Source organism: Narcine bancroftii, chromosome 4 (assembly GCF_036971445.1).
Source record: "Narcine bancroftii isolate sNarBan1 chromosome 4, sNarBan1.hap1, whole genome shotgun sequence".
In the NCBI taxonomy this organism is placed as follows: Eukaryota; Metazoa; Chordata; class Chondrichthyes; order Torpediniformes; family Narcinidae; genus Narcine; species Narcine bancroftii.
Window position 1 is genome coordinate 266565104 of NC_091472.1, and position 17406 is coordinate 266582509.

Genomic DNA, 17406 nt, shown 5'->3' on the forward strand with positions numbered 1-17406 from the left:
GGATAATTGAGCATTTCAGAAAAAAAAAATCAGAAAATTTCACTTATCCAACAATTTTTGAAGCTAATGATCTCATTTCGCCTCTGAAAATTCTTCAGATAAATGAGGATATCAAAAATAATCCAGAAATCCTCAGTTATCCAATTTTTTTTTTTTGGAGTCAAACTGACATCACAGGTTGAAACCATTTTGGAAAGACCAGAGTAGAATTTTGAGTTTTTAGTGATGGATTTATCTTATTTTGTTCAGATTGTTTTTTGGTGAGAATTAAACATTATTTCATACTTTAAGATCTTTCCTTTGTTTGTTGTTGCTCAAACACTTAGAATTGATTTACTGTTGCTACTGAACTGTTTTTGAAAAATGACCAATTATCCAAAAATATTGTTTATCTGAAATAGGACCAGTGCCGACCATTTCATAGTCGAGAGTTGTACTGTAGTTCTCCTCAGGTTTTCAAATAATGGGAAACATTACATTAAATTCAACCTACAAATGTGTTCAAGTTGCAGCATTAGTACTTACAATTGGCTTTTTGTTGAAACTCTAAAAACTGAGAAAAGTCAACACATTCAACCATCACGCTCAACACATGAACAATAGCCTCCAACATGGATGGGCTCTGAAGAGAGAGAGAGAGAGAGAGAGAACTTAAGCTATAGTTGAATTTAATTAGAATATTAAAAATTTTCCAGTTGAATCACTTCAATTTTTTTTAAATTTTAGAGATACAGCACAGTAACAAGCCATTCCAGCCCTCAAGCTCGTGCTGGCCAAATACATCAATTAGCTTACAAACCCTGTACATTTTTGGAGGGTGGGATGAAACTGAAGCACCTGGAGGAAATCTATGTAGAGAGCACTAGATTCGATCCAGATTTGCTGGTGTGGTAATAGCACTGTGCTAACCTTTTATGCTAACTGTGCCACCCTTGGGTCAATGAAAGGCTAGCCACCTATCCTTAAGTAGCAATTTGGTCCTTAAAGATGGGAATGGCTAGGACTTCTTTTCCCCTATTAAGGAGGACCTTATTGAGGTAGACAAAATCAAGAGGGGTATAGTTAAGGTGAATGGTCACATTCTTTATCCCCCAGTTAGGAGAGCATAAAACAAGAGGGCATAGACAAGGCGAGAGGGGAAAATTTCAAAGGAATCCAAAGGAGAACCTTTACTCTTACACAAAGGGCTGTAGGCATGTTGAACAAGCTGCCAGAGAAAGCACTGGAGGTGGGGACAATTACATTGATTTTTTTAAAAATGAAAAGGTACATGAACAGGAATGTTTTAAAGGAACATAGGCCGAATGAACAGGCTCATGTAGCACAGATGAGATGACCAAAGTATCTGCTTCTATGCTGTATGACTTGTGGACTTCATGAACACAATTGATATGAAGGGCATCAATTCACTCAAATAAACTTATCCACCTTGTAAAAACTAATTTTCCAACAATGATCCAATTATTCCACTGCTTCAGGTGAAAGTGCACTCAAACTGCTAATGCTACTTCTAAATTACTTCACACATCATTTATGAAGTGTTCAAGATTGAGCATGAGGCAACCATACTGACAAGGGAAGTTAAATGCAATAAAGGCAAAAATGTGTGACCAATAGAGCAAAAATTAGTGGGAAGCTAAAGGATTGGGGCATTTTAATGGACACTAGAGAATTTTTTTAAAAAAGCAACAAGAGAAAAGATGAAATACAAAGATAAACTTCGCAGTATCAAAAGAAGGAATAGTAATTTTTTTTCTAGATGTATAAAGATAATATGAGATCATGGACATGGAACTGCTGAAAATGACATGGAGATAGTAATGGGGACGTCGACAAAGAAGTGGTAGACAAATCCAATTCATATTTAGCTTTGGTTTTCACTGTGGAATATGCCAGAAGTATTCCAGAAATTGAAAAGCGTCAAGGGGCAGAAGTGAGTTTAGTCACTATTATTGAGAAGGAAACTGAAGGTGGAGTGTCTGGGACCATAAGGCACTGCCAATGAAGACAAAAATGTCCCTTTAGAACAGAGAGGAAAAAGAGTTTCTTTACCAAGAGAGTGGCAAATCTATGGAATTTGTTCCCGCTGTGGAAGCCAAGTCATTGGATATATTCAAGACTGAGATCAACACGTTTTTGATTACAATAGGAATCAAAGCAGGAGAATGGGGTTGAAAAGAACAGCAAATCAGCCGTAATCAAATGGATTCAATTTGCCAAATGGCTCCCATATCATGGTCTTGTTAGCTTGAACTACAAGGATTCTACTTCTCTGTACTGACATTTCTCATGTCTTGTGAGCCAATATACAATATACAACATTGTTGTCTCAACTTCTTGATTTGCATTGTCTAGTACATACAGTTCCAAGCTTTCACTGTTTCCATGATGGAAATGCAAAAGACCTGTCAATATTTGTTAAGTATTGGTGATAGTCAAATGATTGACAGCTATTAATCCGAGCCTGTATCAACCTGCTGCACGCAAGTTAATAAACATCCTTGCAGTAACATTCATTCTAGAAAAAAAATATCTTGGTTCACTTCAATGACTGCCAAGTCACGCATACTTATTTGAATTGGCAACTTGTTCCCTTAAGCCCTATAAAATGCTATACTTTAACATGGGAGGAACACCCAGAATTGCTTTCAGTTGGTTAATACAGGCCCTAATTAACAGTTGTTAATGATTTAATCTTTCAATTCTAGACAATGCAAAAAAAAACTTAAAACATTATAAAAGTAAAACATTGCACTGAATTCAAACCAAGTACCATGCACCCCAATCTTTCCTTGCCTAAAATAATTAAACTGCACAAGATCTATCCTGGAGCAAGGTCAGTAGACGGATGGTGCTCCAAAACTGGACTCTCAATGAATCAGACATCCAAGTGCAAGAAGATCAGAATGAAAAAGCTGTGGGACTCTCAGAAAATTTGAATTTTCACATTTGGGTGAGTGACCTTCATAAGTGATTCAGACTGCAGGCTTCTTCCCATTGACAATGAAACTGCTGAATGTGTGATGAACTGCTCAGACTAAATCTCCGGAACAAACAATTTATTTTACAATTTTTACTTTTATACATGTCCTTATGTGCACTTGCTACATTTGTTAGCATGTTTTTGTATTGAGGACCCGAAGAACATTTTTTCGTCCAGTTGTACTTGTACAGTCACATGATAGTAAACTTGAAGTGTGCTTTCCTTGGAAAGAAATTTGTGCAACATGAAGCTGATACTTTGGAGTTCTATTTCTTACAGCTGAATAAGCACACATTGTCAGGTTACAGATGACCCAACTTATGGAAATCTGATTTTAAACAAAACCTCCCATACTTTTTTTAAAAGAAGTATTTTTTAAATATTTTAATAACAAAAAAGTTGTACTCATTAATGACTGGATATAGTACATAATCCATTTGTTTCATTATTGGTAATACTAAAGTGACTATTCCATAAAATGAAATTATAATGTGACAGATTATGTAATATTTTATATTGTACATAGATATGTTCTAAAGGAGATAAATTCTGGCAGGTATTTTTTAAGTGTAGGTCACATACAAACACTACAAAACAGATCTCATTAAAAATGCCAGAGTTCTGCTCAAGCCAGACAGTCCAGGCTCTGGGTGTCCTTGCAAAAACTTTGACAAATGTCTATAAGGACTTCACAAGTAGGCGTTAATTGGACATGCAGTGGAGTAATGGATTTTGGTTTTGGAAAGCAACAGATGAACAAACTCATCAGATTAGGTCCAAGGCTGCAGTCTGTCTGAGTGCACTTCACTGTTCTAAGAGGGATGTGGTTTTCTGAGAGAGAGAGAGAGAGACAGAGAGAGAGAGAGAGAGAGAGAGAGAGAGAGAGAGAGAGAGAGAGAGAGAGAGAGAGAGAGAGAGAGAGAGAGAGAGGGAGAGAGACAGAGGGAGAGAGACAGAGGGAGAGAGACAGAGGGAGAGAGACAGAGGGAGAGAGACAGAGGGAGAGAGACAGAGGGAGAGAGACAGAGGGAGAGAGACAGAGGGAGAGAGACAGAGGGAGAGAGACAGAGGGAGAGAGACAGAGGGAGAGAGACAGAGGGAGAGAGACAGAGGGAGAGAGACAGAGGGAGAGAGACAGAGGGAGAGAGACAGAGGGAGAGAGACAGAGGGAGAGAGACAGAGGGAGAGAGACAGAGGGAGAGAGACAGAGGGAGAGAGACAGAGGGAGAGAGACAGAGGGAGAGAGACAGAGGGAGAGAGACAGAGGGAGAGAGACAGAGGGAGAGAGACAGAGGGAGAGAGACAGAGGGAGAGAGACAGAGGGAGAGAGACAGAGGGAGAGAGACAGAGGGAGAGAGACAGAGGGAGAGAGACAGAGGGAGAGAGACAGAGGGAGAGAGACAGAGGGAGAGAGACAGAGGGAGAGAGACAGAGGGAGAGAGACAGAGGGAGAGAGACAGAGGGAGAGAGACAGAGGGAGAGAGACAGAGGGAGAGAGACAGAGGGAGAGAGACAGAGGGAGAGAGACAGAGGGAGAGAGACAGAGGGAGAGAGACAGAGGGAGAGAGACAGAGGGAGAGAGACAGAGGGAGAGAGACAGAGGGAGAGAGACAGAGGGAGAGAGACAGAGGGAGAGAGACAGAGGGAGAGAGACAGAGGGAGAGAGACAGAGGGAGAGAGACAGAGGGAGAGAGACAGAGGGAGAGAGACAGAGGGAGAGAGACAGAGGGAGAGAGACAGAGGGAGAGAGACAGAGGGAGAGAGACAGAGGGAGAGAGACAGAGGGAGAGAGACAGAGGGAGAGAGACAGAGGGAGAGAGACAGAGGGAGAGAGACAGAGGGAGAGAGACAGAGGGAGAGAGACAGAGGGAGAGAGACAGAGGGAGAGAGACAGAGGGAGAGAGACAGAGGGAGAGAGACAGAGGGAGAGAGACAGAGGGAGAGAGACAGAGGGAGAGAGACAGAGGGAGAGAGACAGAGGGAGAGAGACAGAGGGAGAGAGACAGAGGGAGAGAGACAGAGGGAGAGAGACAGAGGGAGAGAGACAGAGGGAGAGAGACAGAGGGAGAGAGACAGAGGGAGAGAGACAGAGGGAGAGAGACAGAGGGAGAGAGACAGAGGGAGAGAGACAGAGGGAGAGAGACAGAGGGAGAGAGACAGAGTGAGAGAGACAGAGGGAGAGAGACAGAGGGAGAGAGACAGAGGGAGAGAGACAGAGGGAGAGAGACAGAGGGAGAGAGACAGAGTGAGAGAGACAGAGGGAGAGAGACAGAGTGAGAGAGACAGAGTGAGAGAGACAGAGTGAGAGAGACAGAGTGAGAGAGACAGAGTGAGAGAGACAGAGTGAGAGAGACAGAGTGAGAGAGACAGAGTGAGAGAGACTCTGGGCTCACAACACAGCCATACTTGCAGAATGCAGGGTTGAATATCTATTCTGTTCCTAAGTTCTACGTCCTTGTCCTTTGCCCTATTTGAGATCTGTGCAAGAAAAGGAATGAGATCCTCTGAAGTGGATCCCAGATCCCAACAGTTCCTCCTTTTTCCCCTTTTCCTGTTTTACTCCTTCTTTCTCTCATCTGTTTTCTCCTTTTCTTTTTCTATTTCAGGGTTTTTTTGGGGGGTGGGGAAGGAGGCTGTTTGGAAATATGGACGATTTGTACCATTGATTTTCTCATTTCAACTTGAGTATTTAGGTACTGGTTATTTCTTGATACATGTTTGATCACAAAATTAAAATAAAGTATTCAAAAAGATTAAATCCTTGCTGTTTATGATTTAAAAAAAATGAAAGTGATTTCTGTAATCTAAAAATTGGAATTATTAAACTACAAAATATAACATTATTCAGAACAAAAACTAATTTAAACCTATGTACCCAGAGCTAAACTCAATATTGGATAATGACTAGTTGCAGCAAGAAATGTCTTGCTGCATTCAAAATTTACTTACAGATAAGGAGACATCATCCAACGTTGCTAAAATCTTGACACTTAGTTCCTCACAGCATACATTGGTTTCTGCTGTGGCCACCAGAGCTGCACAACGTGCAAATGTTTTATATAGCTCAGTCCATGCTCTTAGCATTGATTTCATTGTAGACTAATGGGGGGGTGGAGGGGGAGTTAAGTGGGGGGGGGGGGAAGAGGGTGGAAGGAGTGAAGACAAAAAGGTTCAGCTTTCACATTAAGATTAATGGAAAATACTGTACATATAATATAAATTATTTCTCATAATTTAAAATGGACAAAGAGAATATGGTCACTTCCATCATTCATGCCTCAACCAGTTTATAGAAAAAGCAATGTTGACTCTTTTTAACTCTCCTATCCAAATTTTCTGCCCAATTCCTTTCAGCGGCAACGGGCATAAAAAAGGCCTGTATCCATCCGTGGTGCAAATTACAAAGCACCTCAAACATCCATACTTCATAATATTTTCAAATGCTACACCATAGATTCAATGACTATCAATTCTTACCCCATCAGTCTCATTTTAAAGAACCCAGTGGTTCTCGACCTTTTTCTTTCCACTCACCTACCATTTTAAGTAATCCCTATGCCCTATGATTAGTAAGGGATTGCTTAAGGTGGTATGTGAGTGGGAAGGGAAAGTTGAGAATCACTGCTCTAGACCCAATTGTTACGAAAATATTTTGCTTGAGAAAAAATGTCATTGGCCCATTTCCTTTGGAGTTAGGAAACATATCAAGTCAATTAGGTACAATCAAAACAGTGGTTTTCAAACTTGTCTTTCCACCCACCTACCACTTTAAACAATCCCTTACTAATCACAAAGAAGCTATGGCATAAGGAATACTTAAAGCGGTAGGTGAGTGGAATGGAAAAAGGTTGAAAACCACTGATGTAACCTTTGAAGAAAGGTCATGAAGAAACTTCACGCACACACATCCTACGCCAAAAATTCAATTACTTATAATAATGGTGACAATGGTTTTGCCATGCCACACCCAAACTCAATAGGTACCCAACATTACCTGTGGAAGATTCTGTTTGGTAAACAAATGATTGATTGGTAGTGTCAATGCAACATACATAGCACGGAAATTATGCTCCAATGCATCTCCTTGATTAACCTCATTTGTCTAAAGGAATAAAGAATACAAATCAAAAAGTGAAATGATTCAATGATTGTGATACTTTTTTTAAAAAAATCAAGCACAGTTTGTTTAACACATTCTGAATACAAGATGGATAACTTTTATTTACGAAGGAAGAAATGGGAAAAGGCAGCATCATTTTGTATCTACCTGGGTGATCCGTTCAGTCAATGGGTTAACAACTATGCTCCACATTCGCCAAAGGTGCTCCTTGTTTGCTTCCAGGGCTGCAGACTGATTAATAACATTTAAAACGGACTCACTGAATGCCAGAGAGCATGTGGGGCCAGACAACCCATAACCAACAAGTGTCTCAAGGATCATGAAAAACCTTATATGGATCAAAAATAAAAATTAGATTTCCACATTTCTTGGATACGTTCTCTAACAATTATAATCATAATTACAAGTATTCAGCAACTGAATTAAGGAAAAAATAGTGAAAATGCTAATTGTAACAGGAAGTTCTTAGAATCACACCAGTAAAAAAGGATGGAGTAGACAAGTTGATATCTGTCCACTCAAGAAGTGTATTTAATAAAGCTTAGAGTTGCAAGTGTAATTAACTGCATGGGATAACAATGTTTTAGCAAAAACATTTAGCAAGGAGAGGAAGTAATGATTAAAAAAGGTGTTCAAGAAAAAAAAAGGAGTTACAGTACTAATTAAGAGTAAATATTGCACTGCAAAAGAGAAAAAATTCTAGGATGATCAAGAATGGAGTGAGTTCAGAAGAAACTATGGTGCAAGAGTAGTATTGAAAGGCCATTTTTCAGAATGGACAATAACATATAGAGGAGTTTCCCCTAAAGTCCCCTTTTCCTAATTAACAATTAAAAGACTTGTGGAAATTGTTCCATGTACGCACATCTGCAGATGTCACAAGGCTTAGTGGCAATGAAAGCGATACAGAGAAATGAAATGTTACATCTTGTACATTCTTCTATACACAATTCAGCCACACATGTCCAGGAGAGCTTTTTTTTTTAAAAAAATTTTTATTTTTCACACACACCATAAATCACATTAACCTTTTTGATGCAGTATGCGAATAGACTAAAATGGAAAGAGTATTAGTGGGCCTTGAGGATGTATCCCAGGTTGTTACAGGGGGTGATTGAAAAAAAAAACTGCTGGGGCTTTAGCTGCATCTGAGATTTTAAAATCTTCACTGAACAGATGACTAACAGATAGAAAATACAGTATGGACCTTGTTTTCAAAAAAGATAGCAGGGAAAAGCCTGGTAACTACAGTGTAGACATGTGAGCCTAATATTGGAGGAGGAAATAGTGGGAAAAAATTATGGAGAGATTTAATAACTACTTGAGAGGCAGGGACAAATCAGGGATAGCCAAAGAAACTTTGTCAATGGCAGAGCCAGTCTGGCCAATTTAAGTGATTAACAAGGTGCATCGATCAGTGTAGTAAACATGATTTGTCAAGCCCTTAAGGGAGACTGGCTCAAAACATTAGGGCCATGGGACCAAAGGCATGTTGGCAAACCAGATACAAAAGTGGCTTGGCAATGGAGGCCAAGGATGACAATAGAGGATCACTTTTGAGATTGGATGCCTGTGACGACTAATGTTCTACAAAATACAGTGTTAGGATCCTTGCTGCTTGAAATATACGTGAACGATTTGGATGTAGAAGCAGGAGGCAACATTAGCAAGTTTCCAGATAATATAGAGTTGGCAGAGTTATCGATAGTATGGAAAGTAGTCGTAGGCTGCAGAGAGATAGTGACATTTTAGTGAGTTGGACATGAGAACTGTAGGTATATTAAATCAAGACAAATGTGAGGAGATGCATTTTAGGAGAGCTAACGAGGTTAAGACATAAACCATGAAAGGTGAGGTTTTAGGAAATATTGTTGAGAATGGAGTGCCAAGTTCATTGATCCTTGAAGGTGGATGGGAAGGTATGCAGGGTATGAGCCTTCATTAATCAGGGCACTGAATTCAGTTGGAAGATTATGCTCCAGATTTGTAAAGCCTTGATCAGATCTCAACTACATTGAGAACTACACTGGTCACCAATACATATTGCAAACAGCAACGATTCCAGCACTGATCTTTGTAGAACACCACGAGTAAAGGTGATGGCACTACAGAGGTTTCAGAGGAGATTTAGTGGGATGTTGCCTTGGATAGACAGTTCAATTATGAAGAGAGATTGGAGAAACCAAGTCTGTTCTCCCTGGAGCAGAGAAAACAAAGAGGGGATATGATTGAAAAATACAAAATAGATATTTCAAGACAGATTTCCTGTAGAGGGAAAAAAAACTAGAGGATTATAGGTTTAAGACAAGAGGTAAGAGATCCATAGAGGATCTGAGGGATGCCTCCATCGCTCAGATAATGGTAAGTACCTGGAATGTACTACACAGAAATAGTTACGCTGGGTTGATGACAGAATTTTAGAGCAACTAGAAGAGCACTTGAATCACTTAAGCACAGAGGGGTTTGGACCAAGTGCTAAGTGATGGAGATTAATAGAGAAAGGTGGCTACTGGTTGGCTTGATTGAGTTGGGCCCCAAAGGCCCATTTCTATGCTTACTTGTTTTAATGATGAAAAAAATGAATGTAAACTGGGATGGGGTTAGGGAAAATTGGGCTCAAAAATTAAGCTTAAAAAAACACAAATGATTTGACCACTAATGGATTAGTGTAACCCAGTGATTTCTTTTCACTCACATACAGGTACACAATCCTTTATTCGAAACCCTTGGGGACAGTGTGAGGGAGAGAGATTGTGTGTGAGGAACAGAGAGTGTGAGAGTGAGAACATATTACTAAGGTAATCAAACTAACACAGCAACCTTAACACAAATCAATACATTTATGATATCACATTACTGGAAATATACCTTTCTTCAACCATACAACATTCCACTAATCTGTTGTGAAAGAGCAAAATGATCAGAAAGAGTGCCGGAGTGCCCTGAAAATACAAAATGGTGCTGATTAAATAGAATGAACAATCATAGACAATCTGGAAAAAAAAAGACCTGCAATCGTGGGCTACCTAATATATTTATGTCACATTGCTTCAAAGCTGCTAATTCTTGTACACCATTAATAAACGATCCACTCATTTTTTACCACATTTCCTTCTACAAGCGACTCCACAACATCTTCATGCATACTTGTCTTTTTTTTTTATAAACACACCATTTGAGGCACAACCTTTACTAGTCACATCACAATGTAACACAAAGTACATTCATACATTCAGAATGTCCATGTTGGCAACCTGGTATGCTGGTGATCCCAAGACTTTTTCAGGGAGCCCTTTGACAGTTACTTCTATAAGACCCTATAAAGAAAACAAAAACAAGTCAATAACACTCATGTTCATAAAATGTTTTGCTTTCCACAATTTGTTTCTACCTTTGTAAAATGTATATCTGTCTATCTTTATTTTATTTTTAAAATGTAATAATGGAACAGTACCAGACCCCTGCAGATTCAAACCTGGTCACTGGCATTGCATTAGCAATGCGCTAACTTGTTGCTCTAATCAGGCAAAATTCAATGCAGGACAGAAAAAATACAGGCTTCTCAAGTTTCCTGGACAAGATGAAGTTAATGGTGCAGATAAATTATCAATATTCTAGGTGGCTCTGCTGGCAGAGATAGTGTTCACTGACTCAAAGTTTCAGGTCGAATTTCCAATTTGAACTGATTTAGGCCAGACTAAGATTTCAATCTTTGCTTTCACCACCTCCAAAGTAGCTCTCCCAAGGCTCAAGAATGAACCCCTTGACATAGTACCAGATAAGACATGTTAATGTAATTCAGGAAAATTAAAAAAAAAATAGCAAAAAACCCTAACAAATCCTTAACAAGATGTCACGTGTATATCATTTTAATTTGCTTAACATTAAAAACAAAATGCAAAAGAATATGGATCTTTACTCTCAAGTGTTTTGAATGCACTCACGCAATTAAGATTCGGAGATGTGATGCTTTCTCATCCTTTACTTCTATTAGATTAACATGGCTACTGAGACACAGGGTTATATATATATATAATACACACACACACACACACACACACATATATATATTTCAGCAGAGGGTGAGCTTATATCCAACACACTTCTCCTTCCCCCCCACCCCCCCCCCTCCCTGACCGTGCGATAAATTGTGACTGGGCCCCTTCAAACTAATAAGATTACATCGGACCCAGGACTACAAGTGAGAATTAGAATACATCTAATGAATAATAATTATAAAAAGGGAAAATAATAATCAGGGCACATAGTCCTTAAAGCATTCAGGTGGTCTTCTTTCTCTTTTGGACCACCTTGGAGTGGTTTGGTGCGCCAGTCTTTGCTCGGGACCCATAGAAAGTCGGATCGGCAATGATTGCTCACCTTCGCTGCCATCCTGGTTGTGCTCAGTTACTGGACTCCGTAACAGTCTCTGCACCCCCTGCCCCCCACGCCCCCAATTCGACCTGAGGGGTGGAATGGTTGGGGCAGGCACAGCAGATCTGGTTCCACCTCCCCCAGCTCATGAGGCAATTCATGGACCTTAGTGTCAGTCAATGATCGTATTTGGTCAATGTATCGCTTCCACAATTGGTCCCCCACTAGAAGTGAGTATGAGCAGGGTCTCAATTTTTTTAAGATTACTTCTACTACCTTTATATAGCTCTTATGTTCTAGGTGAGGTTTGTGGCGATGCTGTTTTTACGATCTGAGACCCAGATCTGGATGAACTGTGGATAGCCTGGTCTGCAGGTTGCGGCCAAACATTAGTTCTGCTGGGGTAATTTTGTGGTAGAATGCGGTGTATTTCTGTACCCCAATAGCAAACCTGCGATTTTGTGTGTCCAGGAAGGCATTTAGAAGTTTCATGGTTTTCACTGCTTTTTTGAATGTTTGTACAAAATGTTCCACCTCCCCATTAGTACTTGGGTGATAAGTGTGTGGACAAAATATGTCTAATATTGTTGTCACACAATTTTTTTAAAATATTCCGAAGTAAATTGAGTCCCATTGTCCATAACTAATTCATGAGGCAATCTGAAAGTGGCAAAGATAGCTCATACTCAATCATGGGATCTGCTTTGCTGTTTTTCAGCTGTGAAACTATTGACCATTTGGAGTGTGCATCCAGAGCTATTAGGAAAGTCTCACCCAAGAATGGTCCAGCGAAGTCTACATGAATCCGATACCAGGGTTTGGATAGCCATTTCCATGGGCTAGCTTCAGCTTGCGGCATTTTTGGCTGCATAGACTGACATACTTTGCATTCTCTTACTGTTGTTTTAATGTCTGTCTATGGAGAGCCACCAGACATGCATCTGGGCCAGTGCCTTCATTCGAATCATTCCCAGATGGTTATGATGCAGTTCTGATAACATGATAGTTTGTCATTTGGCCAGAATGATTGTACCAGTACCCCATAGTAAACATCCTTCTTCAAGTGGTAGTTCATGGCAGCATGTGTGGTAAGGTTTTAGATCTTCTGGGATGACTTCAGATTTGGGCTACCCATTAAGGGTGAAGAATAGGATCTTGCTTAATGTTGCATCTTTTCGGGTTTCCTTTGTGATCATCTGGACTGTAATGGGCAGTTGTTGAAGTTGTTCTTGGTTGACGGCTGCTGCCTCTGCTCTCCATTTAATAATCTCTTCTCGTTGTTCTGTCTCGGATAGTGGCATGTGTGATAAGGCATCTGCCTGGCTGTTGAGAGTTCCTGGTTTATGTTTTATATCATAGTTATACGCCACTAGTAGCAGGCCCATCTTTGAATTCTGGCCGCAGCTAATACTGGTATACCATAGTGTGGCCCCAGGATTAAACTAAGAGGCTTGTTGTCTGTGATCAGGGTGAATTTTCTTCCATAAAGGTAATGGTGGAGTTTTTTTTTTTTTTTTAAATACACCAAAAATTGCCCATCCTTCTTTTTCTAGTTCGGCGCAATTGTATTCGCTTGTGGTTAATGTTTGCGAAGCATACGCTACTGGTTGTTCACCTTTTTCTGTGATTTGGGATAGTACCGCTCCTAGTTCCACTGGTAAAGCATCCACAGTTAGTGTAACTTCTTTACTAGGGTCATAGTTGATCAGTACCTTATTTGTTGATGATATTATTTCTTTTAGTTGATTGACTCTGTTCTTAGTTTCTGCGTTCCAATACCATGTTTAATCTTTCTTGAGTAATTGGTTCAGCGGGCTGCATAGTGTAGACATATTAGGGATATGTTTTCAGTAGTGATTAACAAGTCCTAAGAAGGACTGTAATACCGATTTGTTGGTTGGGTATGGGGCCTTGCGAACGGCTTGTTCCTGCTGGATTCATTCACACCCCATCGTTGTAGATTGTAAAAGATATGTTACTGAGGGGCCCATGAGGACACATTTGTCCTTTTGTAATTGTACATTAGACTGTTGTAGTCTGGTTAAAACCTTTTCAAGGTTTTGTAAGTGTTCATTGTTGTTTCGGCCTATGAACACCCAACTGAGAGTCCATGTAGTAATTTGTCCATTTTTGCTTGAAATAAAAACAAAAACAAAAAAAAAAAATTCACAGGCGCTGCTAAAACTCCGTAAAGCAGGTGTGTGTAATAGGTGAATAGTCCCAGGTGGGTATTGATTGTCACATCTTCCCTTGATTTTTTTTTTTGTCTAATTCTATCTATTGATATGCTTGTGACAAATCTAGTTTTATGAATTTTTTGCCCTCAAGTGTTTGGAACAATTCGTCTGCCTTTGGCATGGGGTGTTCGAGGATTTTAAGTGATAGTGACTGCAATCGCCGCAAATGCGAATCTCAGTTTGGTTTTTGTATGGGTTCAATGGGCGCTGCCCAATCACTGTATTGTACTGGTTCTAATATGCCTTCATGTTTTAGTCTGTTTATTCAGCCTCAATGTTCCATTTCATAGCAAATGGGACTATTCTGGCTTTGAAGAATTTTGATTCTGCATCATCTTTTAATTGCAGTTTGGCTTGAACACCTTTGATTTTCCCCAATTCTTGTTGGGAAACCACTGCGTGGTTGTTGAGAATTTGGTCGAGTTCCGGCTGGGAGATATCTGTGTGGTTTACATTTGGTATTGAACCAATTTCCAGCCAGTCTAGGGGAATGTGTTGTAGCCAGTTTCTTCCGAAAAGTGCAGGTCTCTGGGTATCTACGGCACAGACAGAATGTTTTTAGTTGCTGTTGTTTGTATTGTACTTGGACTCTACATTTTCCCAAACACTTTGATTCTGTCTCCAGTAACAGATCTTGAGTTATTTCAGTTGTTTTTAACCAGGAAGCGTGGTAGCAAACGTTCATTTACATGTAACGGCATTAGGGACACCTCTGCCCAACTCCATCTTCAGGGGGTGTCCCTGAAGATCACTGTTTAGATGTATAAACATTACTGTGCTTCCTTCTTTTATTCCTCGGATGTGTAACATCTCAGGAGCTGAAATTTCAGGAGCTTGAGTGTTCCGCCGCTCAACGTCAGTCATTGGGCTGTTATCATCATTGCTAAGTCGCCTCTCTCTGCAATTGTTTTGACTTTAGCTCTCTGTTTATTTGCAGGCCACCTGAGCTTTTAAAAGTGAACATTTAGTTTTGATGTGTCCCTCTGTTTTGCAATGGTTGCATTTAGAACTTTTGAAGAAACAGTTTTCTGGTCGGTGGTTGTACTTCCCACAACGGACGCATTATTGGCGGGAAGACCTCCCGACCAGTAGGTCTGGTTGACCCACATCCAAGTTTTTATCTGCCATTTTAGAGCTGCAGGCAAACCCCCACTGTATGCCATATGTAATGCAACATCTTCATTCATTGCTAAAAATGTTTGCCTTGCTTGGCGATTTGCCAGCCCCATCACTAATCTGCCTCTCAGTGCCTGATTTAGCAACTGTTCAAAATGACTGCTCCACCAGTTTACACAACGATGCCAGGTATTCACTTACTGTTTCTCCTGGTCCTTGTCTGCTTCCATAGAATTGTTGCCTTTCTGCCATAACTGGTGGTTTGGGACTTAAATGGTTCCTTAGAACTGCGCATAATTCGTTGAATGTCTTCGTCCCTGGATCCTCCAGGGCCAGAAAGATCTTAAAGAGTTTGAATGTTTTGCTGCCCATTATACTGAGGAAGAGGGCATGTTTGCGGTTTACTGGACCTTCCACAATATTGTGTGCTATGCAATAGTAGTTAAACTGTTCTACGTAGTTATCCCAACTTTCTTCTACTTTGTTAAATTCCCCAAACTTTCCATTCGCCATCTTGGTGTGCTTTCGCCTTGATCTTTTGGCGGGAATTTATTTGGGTTGTTAGATAGTCATTTTCTGCATTTCTTCTGTTGTTTTCCTTCTCAAAATTGGTGCATGGAGTATGTTAAGGGTTCGTTTAGTTCCTCATCATCACTGTTGTGTATGCACTCACACAATTAAGACTCAAGACATGATGCTTTCTCATCCTTTACTTCTATTAGACTTACATCGCTACTGACACACAGGGTTTTGTATATATATATATATATATATATATATATATGTATGTGTGTGGAAGGGTGACATCATGACATGGGTGTCATGATGTCCAGCAGAGGGCAGGCTTATACCCAACAGCAAGATAGACTCATATTGCAGTTCAGCCTAAAGGGTCTGGAAAACAAATTAGGCACATTGAGGAGAATTTTGCCACAATGAATAGGATTGGTTTGTTTTCATTAATCACTTGCCCAAATGATTTCACCTGCAATTTCCAAAATAAAAAAATAGAAACTTCTGCTGATCTTAAAGAGTACCTTAATCATAGTGAATAATAATAATTTTGGCAAAGCCCATGGAATAAAATAGACAGCAGATAAAGGCAATAACTTTTTATTTATAGAAGTCAAGAACTTGGAGAACATAGATGAATGCTATGGAATATGGTCTGATTAAAATCTGGAAAGTACTATGTCTAGGAAACAATAGAGATAGATTTAATTGTGGTTTTCCCAGAAGGAACTAGTTAAGTGGTTAAAAGAATAAAGATATTGATAGACTGTAGATGACATAGTACCATTACTCTTTCATAGAGCTGACCTGGATCTTATGGGCTAAATGGCCTATTTCTGAGCTAGAACCTTTGAAATGTGGTGGACTGAGCAATAAAATACTTTGCTACTGTGGGATAACATAAAATGAGGTATGCAAGTTACACATTTCCCAAGCAACTTTATGTACTTACTAAGGCTTGATTTTCTGTGACAGCATCTGACTTAATCATCTGCTGTAATGCTTGTAGTAACAGTGTCAATATCTCCGATACTTGTCGCTCCTTCTTTGAACCTTGGGTTAAAATACATCTTAAAATTAGAAACAAAGGTTTTTGGATTCTTGTGCAAAAAATTAAAGTTTCCAGGACTTTTCTATTTAACTGCCAAGAGCATGCTTAAGGATGTTTTAGACATTTGCGAAGGTGCCATTAATAAATAGATTGATTGTAACCCAGAAGAAAAATACATTTAAATGGAGTAAAATACATGAAACTCAACTAACCTGACTCAATCCCATTTTTCACATAACTGATGAGATGCTTCCAGATTAGGTTAAGCATGACATCTATAGAAAATGAAAAGTTAAAACTTGACGCACATGTATTACACTTAAAATAAAATACTGTTTATGTTTTTTTTAAAATTCTGAAACTTTGCACAAATTAAGAGAAAAATGAGAAACAGATAACCCTTTAGGTTGAATTTTGTGAACAAATCAATATTAACTCTCAACAAGTTATACAAAAATCAAAACCAGCTAACTGCACAAATCCTATTTCGCAGCACTTGATTAGCTGGGGGTCTGTGGTATGGAAATTCAAGTGTTCCTTCAAATAGTTTTTAAATATTGTGAGATTATCTGGCATTGTCCAAGATTCTGACTCCCCTCCTGATGAAAAATCTTCAGATCTGCAAACATCTTGCCCTTTACCAAAATTCTATGCCCTTTAGTTAGACACTTTTGCTACAAGATCCTATCGACGTCCCTTATAATTCTGTACAATGTTATTTTTTGGGTTCCCAATCATGGCCCTCTACTCAAAGGAAAGCAAACATTGCCTATCCAGCCTGCTTTACAAACATTACATCTCAAGCGTCACCATACTGCTAAATCTCTGCACCACTACTACAATAGCTCACAACATTCTAATAGTGTGACAACAGTTCTGTATTTTGTAATCCAAGAACTTCCACCCTATCACAAGCCTTACTGAAGTTCATGTAAACTACATTGCCCTCAACATATTTTGTTCATTTTCAAAAAAAATACTCTCAAGTCAGAGAGGATCTCCCATTATCCAT

The 17406-nt window shown here is 39.6% G+C and overlaps 1 protein-coding gene across 4 annotated transcripts in view; it reads right to left on the reverse strand.

The window, feature by feature from the left end:
• rif1 (replication timing regulatory factor 1) overlaps positions 1-17406 on the reverse strand; it is a 107438-nt gene that overhangs the window by 43100 nt on the left and 46932 nt on the right. For 3 of the 4 annotated variants that reach the window (XM_069934943.1, XM_069934942.1, XM_069934945.1), the window contains exons 14-21: positions 16607-16669; positions 16296-16396; positions 10334-10420; positions 9972-10045; positions 7251-7431; positions 6978-7085; positions 5933-6082; positions 526-622 (exon numbers count right to left, since the gene is read on the reverse strand). In XM_069934943.1, coding sequence (XP_069791044.1) covers positions 526-622; positions 5933-6082; positions 6978-7085; positions 7251-7431; positions 9972-10045; positions 10334-10420; positions 16296-16396; positions 16607-16669 — 861 coding nt within the window. The remainder of the gene's footprint in view (positions 1-525; positions 623-5932; positions 6083-6977; positions 7086-7250; positions 7432-9971; positions 10046-10333; positions 10421-16295; positions 16397-16606; positions 16670-17406) is intronic. The other variant, XM_069934944.1, reaches the window with a different exon arrangement.